Here is a 10,354-nt window from a genome sequence, read left to right as displayed (position 1 = left end):
ATAATAACAATAATAATAAAAATAATATTAACAATAAAATATTCATAATTATTATGATAATTATAGCCTAATTATTTGCGTAAACCGATATTTATTTACAATCGCTTTCAAAATATATATATATACCTATCTAAACTTAAAGCTGCAAATTCTAAAGGCACATCAAAATGGTTGATCGACAATACCTCACTGGTAACGTCTACTAGTATTTCACATCTATAAATTTACACAACCCCGTCCTGTGGAGAGTGACAAACAAACAACATTAACGTTATTACTGCATTAGTTAGGCTCCTAAGTAATGTTTATTTAATATCTTAAAAATAATATTTGGCAAGAGAGGTGAGTTCAAACTTTCTTTGCTGCCCACTTCATCATTTTCTCCTTTTCGTTCGAACATTACAAAAAACAATGATCTGCCATTAAGAAAATTCTTGCCGACTCACTAGGGCTCAGAGCTGGAGCTTATCCCCAGTTTCAAGTAGCGTGAAGCGGATGAGAATGTGATACTCCTCCTGGGTGAGACGCTTGTCCACCGCAGATACCCACTGATAGGTAGGGTAGACTGAATGTAGATAAAGTGCCTTGCTCAAGGACACAAGCGAAATCGGCACACAGCGAATGAGGATGGAAACCCCGGCTTCAGGGATGCCAACTAAATCATTTCCACTGCGCCAAACCACTTCCACTGACCTGCCATTATGTTTGGTGAAAATTAGTTCAAAATATACAGTAGTTTTTCTCCAAAGCATCATGTTGGGGGAGGGGGAGGGGTGGCTGGCTTTATGTCATTCTAATAAGTGGGGTTTCCAAAATACGTAAACTTTAGGGCTCAAGGCTTTCCAACGTGATTTATTCCAAAATACCTGAAAATAAGGGGCCCTAAGCATTTTCAATATAGGCGAATCTTTCCAAGGTAAACTTAAAATAACACTTTTTGAAGTCTGTAATGTCAACTACCATTTGAAGGCGACTTTTCATATAGTTGCAGTCCGTTTTCCTCTTGATCGGAAGCGATTCATTATTGCACGAAGAGATCTACTTCTGTTAAGGGTAGGGTTTGATCCGTATGAAGATGGAAAACATTTACCCTCTTCAATTTGCACTATCTGAAACAATTGAGAATACATTTTTGAACCATATTTGTTGACAGAGAATTTCAAATCTATAATACAACAAGAACAAGAACTTTAACGATGGTAGATGATATTGTATTAATTTAATTCAAATTTATATTTTAGTGATACTGCATGTGTTGGCAATCTATTGGAAATCTCAGAAATCTATTAAGAATATGTGAGCTTCGGGGCCATCACGGGGACCCTAGGCGCCCTGGTAGTATCCATTTATCAGTTTGTATCTGGTTTCTACAAGGCAAACCTAATTTGAAATTATATATATATATATATATATATATATACTGTCTCTTATACACATCTAGATGTGTATAAATAATCAAAGAAAGGTAAATACAGTGTTCGAATAAAGGACATAATAATAAATCGTGTAGCATAGCTCGCAACGAATGTAGTCCTGTAAAATAAATAAAGAAATTGTGTAATAAAATGCCTCTGGCGGGACTCGAACCTGCGACCTCTCGCTGTCAAGGCGAGCGTCATAACCATTAGACCACGGAGGTTTCATGGTTAAACAGATTCAAATACCACCAGATACACTCCATTACACAATAAGTACGGCTAGAAACAAATAATAGCATACACTGTAATAAATCAAGATAGCCGTTAAACTGTTAAATTATATACATAAATAATCAAAGGAAGGTAAATACAGCTCGCAACGAATGTAGTCCTGTAAATAAATTTACATGACTACATTTGTTGCGAGCTATGCTACACGATGTATTATTATGTCTTTTATTCGAACACTGTATTTACCTTCCTTTGATGATTTATGTATATAATTTAACAGTGTTAACGGCTATCTTGATTTATATATATATATATATATATATATACATGTGCACATATATGTGCCCATTCATGTGCACATACACACACTTACATATATATACATATATATACACACATATATATATACACGCATATATACACACATACATGCATACATATATACACGTATACATACACACACATACCACACCCACACACACCCACCTATATACACACACACCCCCACATACAAATAACAAGAGCATACACACACCCACCCACCCCCCACACACACATATATACACACACACATATACATATATACACACATACATGTATATATATGTATATTTATATGTATGTATATATGTGTGTAAATATATGTATGTATATATATATATGTTTGTATTTATATATTGAAGAGTGGGTTTGCATGTATGCTCCAAGTAAAATAAAATGCAAAAGCAATATTTATTTATTTATTGTAAGTGAACATTTTTGTTGTAGAACTTCACTATACCTGTCGTAAAAGCGTCTGAAATGCCTTATTCACGCTGTCAACTCCGTTTTCTGCCGACGTTTCATGGAACATACAGTCCAAGGTAACGTACTGCGCTGTTACTATCTCGCCTTCTATGGTCGATACTTGTCTCAAATGTTCCAGGTCTGCTTTGTTTCCTATCAGACATTTTGGAATTCGACTCGCAATAGCGTCCTGTGAAATACTGTCAAGGATGTCAATGGCGGCAACGAAAGACGGCCTCTTTGAGATGTCATACACGACCATTATGCCATCAATGTGTGAAGTGTCTGATGGAATAACATCGACCTGGAAAGAAGGGGTAATATAACGAATAAGTAAATGTCATGTGCTTCACGTGGAAGCACGAGCCTACTTAAATGAGTTAAGTGGTAATCATAAATTTAATGATGAAATTGATGAACCCAGATGATCCATAAAGTGATTATAATACTTGAAATTACTAGTTAAATATAGAACTACTTATTAAGTAGTCCAATCAATGTGGATCTTGTAAACCATGTTTGTTGTAAACGATAACTAGTTATATTCAGGTTTACTACAAAAATCCTTACATTTGAATTTCATTCAAGTTTTTGGTTAACAGTACGTACATTGTAAGCGCTTTTTTTGTTTGTAAACAAAATCTTGTACAGCATTATCGAAAATTCCCATGAAATTGTATATACAATCTAAAATTTACTAAGTTGCTAGCTTTATGGTGGATTTTCCCCCTTGCACCCCACTAGGGGCCCTGTCCGAAGACTCGCTCCGCTCGCACATTGCCCCACTCCTCCTCCCTTCACCATTATTAACAGGCTGAATCCACTGTGGATTACACTAGTCTGCTGCTAATGGTATACAAATACAATTTAATTTCAAACTATTTAATTCATGCACTTTTTGTAAAGACTGAAATACTTTAAGGTGGGCCTAAAATGACATTCAGAAAAGTATACGCTTTAAAGTAAAACAACAAAATGCAATATATAACAGGCGACAGAGTGTACATACCGTCTTGGCAGAGTCAGTAATCGCAACGTGCATACGGCAACTATCGATATCTATATACTTTTCCACTGTGATTTCTATATTGGAAAGATACAATTATTAATACATTTTAATTTAGACACATTTTCTTCATTATTCATACTACCATCGTTATATACAGAACATTTTATCACATAAAAAAGCCAACCAGTCTCATCAAAATTAATAATTTAAATTATAGATAGGAAATACGGCCTACTCTATTCAACTTCTCATTAGTATGACATTAGTTAGCAATTTTCAATAATGAAGATTATTTATTAAAAATGTTATGATATATAAATCCTTACCGGCCACCCTTAAGTGTCTGAACAACTATTATTGTGTGTGCAATTTTTTTTTTAAATTTGTGATGACAAATATTTTATTATATATTATTCCAATTTCTAAATATTGTACAAGCTATTTTTGGTACATAATTATACTTTATAAACGCTTTTTCATTTCACGGAAAAATCTAGAGCACACTATAAATCATTGTCACAATCATACTCACACATCTATTGTTCAATCCTACAAATTAATTATATCACAAATATTTATATAATCTGGGAAATAATTTTAAAAGAAAACAAAAGTATTGTAAAAAAATCTTTCTTGGAATAAAATACAAGATCTAAGTTTCATTTTATGCATACACAAATAACTTAAATAACATGTTTTGTTTGATTTAGGGATCCGGTAGCGGATTTCGACCAATCATGTTCGAGCGATGTATGTGACGTAATGATGAGATTAAAAACCCCAAGATAGAGCGCAGTTCGCGAAAGAGGCATCATCATGGCGGCAACGTTTGCTATTGTATTGGTGATATGTTTACTTCTTACGATTCTTAGGAAGAATTAATGTCGCGAATCGAGCGGTATCAGGCCAAAAATGTTTGTCGTTCTATACAAACGTGACAGCAGGACTATAGAAGCTGCCTCCAAACGGTTAACGAAGACTATTAAGCCTGATTCAGTTCAACCGTATTCATTTTATCCTGGTACCGAAACCTGACGTCTCGAGAATTAAAAAAAATAGCGTATCCGGTAGCGTAACTTTCATTTTTTAGATAACCAAAGCATCGTAAAATGTATTTAATTAAATCGGTTTACCCTTGACAAATGTGCCATTCACTCATTGCAATAATCAACCTTTTTATGTATTTATTTCCTCAAAAACTGTAAGTTTATTTCTTTGGATGACTAAAGTAATGAAAAAGTATTTATAGTCAATGGGTGTTCCTATGCAGTACTGTTGCCAGTATGTTTCTTAAAACCAGAATTTCATATATGTCATTTTATGCAGTTTAGTATCCAATGAAGTCATGTTGTGATGACATAATAGGAGCATAAGTAATGAAAAAGTAGTTATAACCAGTGGGTTTGCCCATGTTGATATACAGTACTGTTGAATTTCCAGTATGTTTGTTAAAACCATAATTTTCATGTCATTTTATGCAGTTCAGTATCCAATAAAGTCATGTTGTGATGAAAACTTGTTCTTCTTTGTTTTAATAACGATTGATACTATAGGAGCATTAGTAACGAAAAAGTATTTATAGTCAATGGGTTTGCCTATGTTGATATACAGTACTGTTGCCAGTATGTTTGTTAAAACCAGAATTGTCAATGTCATTTTATGCAGCTCAGTATCCAATAAAGTCATGTTGTGATGACATATGGAAACTTGTTCTTCATTGTTTTAATGCTCATTCATACTTAGGAACAGACAGAATAAATAATAATATTAGGTTGTACCTTTTTTAAAAAATTGTCTTTTGAACTACTGCGCTGATCTGTACTGTAGAAATTTAACAAACACACTAGCAGCTTATGTACTAATACTAACTACTGTACTGTGTAGTATCAAATTGGTTTAGTAATAATACTGTAGGCATTATAGTAATTAGTAATAGTAAAGGATATTAATGATTATATAGTAACAGTAGTAACAATGAATAATTACTGTATAATACAGTATATGCCATCACAAGGCAGTTTATATATTTATTTGAATTGACAAGTCGCCAATGTTTGTCTTTAGTCTCAACAGGTCCCTATCAAACGCCACGTGCAGCCATTTCCTACCAACCACTCGCATAAAATTTGATAACTTAGGGTCAATACTTGCTTATTAATAAATTATAAACAGTCTTATACCGGAAATTGTCTTAAAATTTATATAATATATATATATATAATAGTGTGTATATATATGTATATATACATGTATATGTATACATATATACATGTATATGTATATATATATATATATAATATATATATATATATATATATATATATATACATGATATATGTGTATATATATACCTTACACACATATGTACGTGTATATGTACATACCGGTATATATACATATATATACATATACATATACGCACATATACGTACATGTATATATATATATGTATATGTATGTACATGTATATATATGTATATGTATATATATAGGCCTACAAATACTATATATTTCCTCTATTTTCATTCATCATATATCATTCAGTATATTTTCATTTATTTATAGGCCTATTATAAACATGATCAGAACAATACGGTAAATGAACGTGACAAGGCAACAAACGTATGACAAACTATCTAGTGACTATACTTTTTTCATAAATATCCATTTAATTTAATTTAAGCATTAATTGCATTAATGAACATGCAATCAAAAAATATATATCGCAACAAACGATAAAAACTACACCTTGTAAGTTCACAGGGAAGTTTTATTGCTTAGTGTGGTTCCGAATGTGCTTTTAGCTGACCACAACAGGATTGGCAGTCAAAATAACGTTACTTGGATAGGTAAATTACTGTATTATTATTTTTTTTTAATTGTTGATCTGATGACAGAAAAAGGCTATGGGCGAGTTTGTTAGTGGGTGGCGACTTTGTTGGGGGGGGGGGAACTGGGTATAGCCGGTGGGGCGAGTTTGTTAGTGGGTGGCGATTTTGTTAGGGGGGCGAAACTCGGCTGTGGATGGGTTAGGCAATGATCACGGCTGCTTATGGGTTGCAGCGCTTCGTATCTGCAAAGAAAGGCGCTTTACAAATGTACTTCTGTTTGGATTGGATTGGAGTTTGTAGGCCTAAAGGGGGAGTTTGTGAGGGGCGAGTTTTTAAGGGGGTGAGATTGCAAGGAACGAGTTTGCTAGGGGCGATGTTGACTGGTTCCCACCTATACATACATATACAATACATATTCATACATATAGATTAAAGTATAGGTGATAAAATGGTGTTGAGAACTAAAACTAACTTCAACTGGTAGGTAGAGTAAATTAGACAATAAAGTCTCGTGCGAAGAGTTAAAAACCTTTTTATTTTTCACTTAAAGTACTGTACAGAAACGTCATTAACTAATATTAGGCCTATATGCTTTCGTTTCTAGCACCTAAGCATATCATACTTTGCTATCCAGAATATTTTGTTTCAGAAAACTATGTTAGTCACCTATCATTCACCTGAATACGTTTACTATATTCCATTAGTCTGAAAAGTTCTGTCTGTTTGAATTACCTATTTTTAATTGTAAGTTAAATTTAGTTGAAAATTTACTATTAAACATTAAATAATAAATTAAAAATTTTCAAATATTTTTTGTTTGTTATTCCTAATTTCATTCTAAAGAAACAGCTATTAATCAACTCCAGGATTTAAAATGAAAAAGAAACCTCATAAGAGGCCAAGCCAGACATCCTACCTTCTTTTGGCGCGTATTCTGTCAGAAACCTTTTCGTTATGAATCGTACAGTCAATGCTAAAACAAACAAGAAATAATAATAAGTAAATTTTCACATTTTTATTCCATTATGAACTGTGTACCACTCAGTAGAGGTTGCTTTTAAATGGTGACAATGATACATTTTAAATCAATTAATTAAATTATTTAAGAATTAGCCCATGCAATCTCACCTGCGAAATAACAGTGATGATCATATCATGATCATATTCATTGCTTGACCAAGACTTTTGCCAGGCACCCACTACGTCGTACGCTCATCGGCCGACGAATCCAACTCCGCTCCCTGGGAGCGCAAGAGGACGCGACGCCGTCTGCTGGTTGTTAGCGGCAGTCTGCATTGAATCGTCATTAAAAACGATCAGTTGAGCGCCAGGTTGAGCGCGCGTCGTGGCGTTGCGTTTTCCATAGAATCACGTCACTCGACGAGCGTCGGGCGCAGTGAGTGCCCGGCTTAACCGAACTCGAGAAGAATTTATAGATATTTTACTGAAACTTAAATAAATACAGTAACAAACTAATTCATCATAACTAATAGTGATACTAATGGTCCAGAAATTAGAGGGCCCGGGGAAGTACTTTCACAGATGGAAGATCCATACCACCTCAACCCCGACATGGTTTGGGCTGAAGTAAGAAAATTTGTTTTTATAAATCATTTTATCTTACTGCTTTATAATGTGATTTCATGTGGTAATTGGGTATAGTTTAATATCATTTCCTATGTTTTTATCAATTTACATTATTATTGTTGAATAAAGAAAAAATTAAATCGATTTCTAAAAGCAAACCAGCCTCAGTTATCACACCGGTGGCACTTTGGTGATCGAAACACTTTTTCTAACGACTCCAGAGGCATGTAAATACAAATCACAATTTTAAAAGCTGTTATCGATACTATAATAATAATAATAATAATAATAATAATATTAATAATGAATTAGTACTGTATTTTTAATATTATCGTATCCTTATTATTTAAAATAATATCTATAAATAATTATTATTATAAATTTTAAACTTATTAATAATATGATTAATAATATAATTGTTCCTGTCTCTACCAAGATAGAATTAATTTGGAAACGAAGCTTACCTGACTTGCCTACGCCTGAATCACCAACAACAAGAATATGATAAGGTCTATTCCTCGTGATAATTGATTTGTAGCCCCTAACGGATCCTATAGTACGAGGTCGCTGGGGTAGCGAACACAATGATGTTGTATGTCTTCCATTTGATCGCATTTCTCTGTGTGGATCAACGGCTCGCTTCAAAAGGATCAGCAACAGTTCATTAATCTGCAAGTGGACTGGAAAACAAGTATTAACAGTTGTGATATTGTCTAATGAGAACACACTATAGGTTATACAGGCCAGTATAGTGATCCAACATGGCCACAGAAAGCTATGTATTACCATTGTAAAACTTAAAAATTATGTGAAGCGGATGTAGGCAGCAACCCTTTTAATTGTTAAAAGCTAAACACGATTTAGTGAGAGCAATCATCCATCGAAAAACTTACCCGGGCGTCTTTAGTTGAGACCCAAATTAGAAATTAACCCCAGGACCGAACAGTAAAAACAGCATACATAGTCCGTAATTTGAAAATTTATGCTCATAATTAGTTCTTTATTTGAAGATCGTCATTGATCCTGATGAAAAATTGAATCAATAATGGAGATATGGGTCTTTCTGGTGTGTGCTTCAAAATCATAATTATCTTAATATACAGTAATCAGTGAACCACTTGGTTTATTATCATTAGACTATCCAAGCATAGTGACATTACGAAATAGATGATATAATGATAAATAATAAGGAAGAAATTATGTATATTGTAAAATTAGATCTGAACAAAAAGTGTTAGTAGCTTATACTATTGGTAATTAGATATTTGGCTCTTTCAATACTGAAGGTATGCCCAAATGAGGACACCACGGGTCTAACTACTGAAGGTCTTCGTCTTCTTATTTCATCAATCAATACGAAAAAAATAATAGTGGCTAAGTGAAAAATGCTCACCTTTTTTAGTCTTACAACTTCACTTCGGCACCAGAATATTGGGTATTAGTCGCAACTTTTTAAACTCACAGCTGATAAAGTATTATAATTATAAGGCTCACCGTTGTCTCTGGTTGGCATGTGCTGCTGAGTTACTGTACCTATTCGAAAGAGGAGGCCTAAGATGGAAGTAGCAATTGTAGAGCTCAGCAATTGTAAAGTACAGGCTGAAGAAGCTAGATTACGTGTTCTATAGACAATGTCATTGACGCAACTGCCTAATTTGGTACTTTATAATAATGTCAGATGGTATTACCTACGAGATAACTGTTACTAGGACGCTTGTCTTTTATTGAATGTATTGTTCTTGTTCTTAACACCAAATTAACTGTCCATTGTAGGTGCATGGCTCATTATCCTCGAAAGGACTTTTGTGATTCCATGAAGTAATCGCATACCCATAACAAGGAGACCTCCTTGCTCATAATATTGCCTTTGAGGCGACTTAATTAAGATTTGCCATAGGCCTAATAAATCAACTAAATTTAAAATAAACTCAGCTTGTCAAAAACGGGCTATGCCACTTAAGTTTCTGTGTGAAAATTAACGTTTTAGTAAAAATCTGCCTGTTTTTTAATTTCCCATGTGTTCACCCGCTAACCCTTAATAAGACAGTATAATACATACTCCAAGTATAGAAATGCACGCCATCGTGTCAGGATTCAATATTTCGAAAATAATTATGTTATCATCAGAAATCATCATTCCTGATGATGACGTAATTAATGTCGAATTATTGAATCCTGACACGATGGCGTAGCCTACTTGTTAATTGTTACTTGTTATTTGTATAGCGCCTTCTTTTCAGTTACGAAGCGCTGAAGTTCTTTTTCCCTGGTCATTTCGATACTTGGAGTAAGTATTATATACTATCTTATCTGAGATTAATCAATTGACCTTTCGGCTAACCCTTAATATAGCAATAGTTATAAGAAAATCAACTTTGGTATATTACATACCGTAATTATAATGACTAACGTGAAAGTTTTTCCTCTTGTCAAGTTGACTAGTAGTAGAGTCATTTTCATGAGATCCGTGACTAATTTTAGGATACCTGTTT

General features: G+C 33.6%; 1 protein-coding gene across 3 annotated transcripts; it reads right to left on the bottom strand.

Annotated features, from left to right (window-relative positions):
- On the bottom strand, positions 1–9,582 carry LOC117122624 (ras-related and estrogen-regulated growth inhibitor-like). 3 transcript variants are annotated; one of them, XM_033268298.1, is made up of 7 exons: positions 9,256–9,580; positions 8,327–8,542; positions 7,192–7,248; positions 3,445–3,518; positions 2,431–2,739; positions 961–1,109; positions 1–239 (listed from the first exon to the last, which is right to left on the bottom strand). In XM_033268298.1, exons 2-6 carry the CDS (start codon positions 8,475–8,477, stop codon positions 978–980), a joined length of 723 nt encoding a protein of 240 aa, XP_033124189.1. In that variant the 5' UTR covers positions 8,478–8,542; positions 9,256–9,580; the 3' UTR covers positions 1–239; positions 961–977. The 3 variants fall into 3 exon arrangements, with proteins under 3 accessions (XP_033124189.1, XP_033124181.1, XP_033124197.1); XM_033268290.1 differs by having other exon boundaries at positions 3–1,109; positions 8,327–8,544; positions 9,257–9,579; XM_033268306.1 differs by lacking the exons at positions 1–239; positions 961–1,109 and having other exon boundaries at positions 2,425–2,739; positions 9,256–9,582.
- Positions 9,583–10,354: the final 772 nt, after the last annotated feature.

This window comes from Anneissia japonica, unplaced genomic scaffold, assembly GCF_011630105.1.
Source record: "Anneissia japonica isolate Jap-2015-1 unplaced genomic scaffold, ASM1163010v1 scaffold3032_len512176_cov184, whole genome shotgun sequence".
Lineage (NCBI taxonomy): Eukaryota > Metazoa > Echinodermata > Crinoidea > Comatulida > Comatulidae > Anneissia > Anneissia japonica.
The sequence above is the reverse complement of the archived record's forward strand: the minus strand, read 5'-3'. Positions and strand labels throughout refer to the sequence as shown.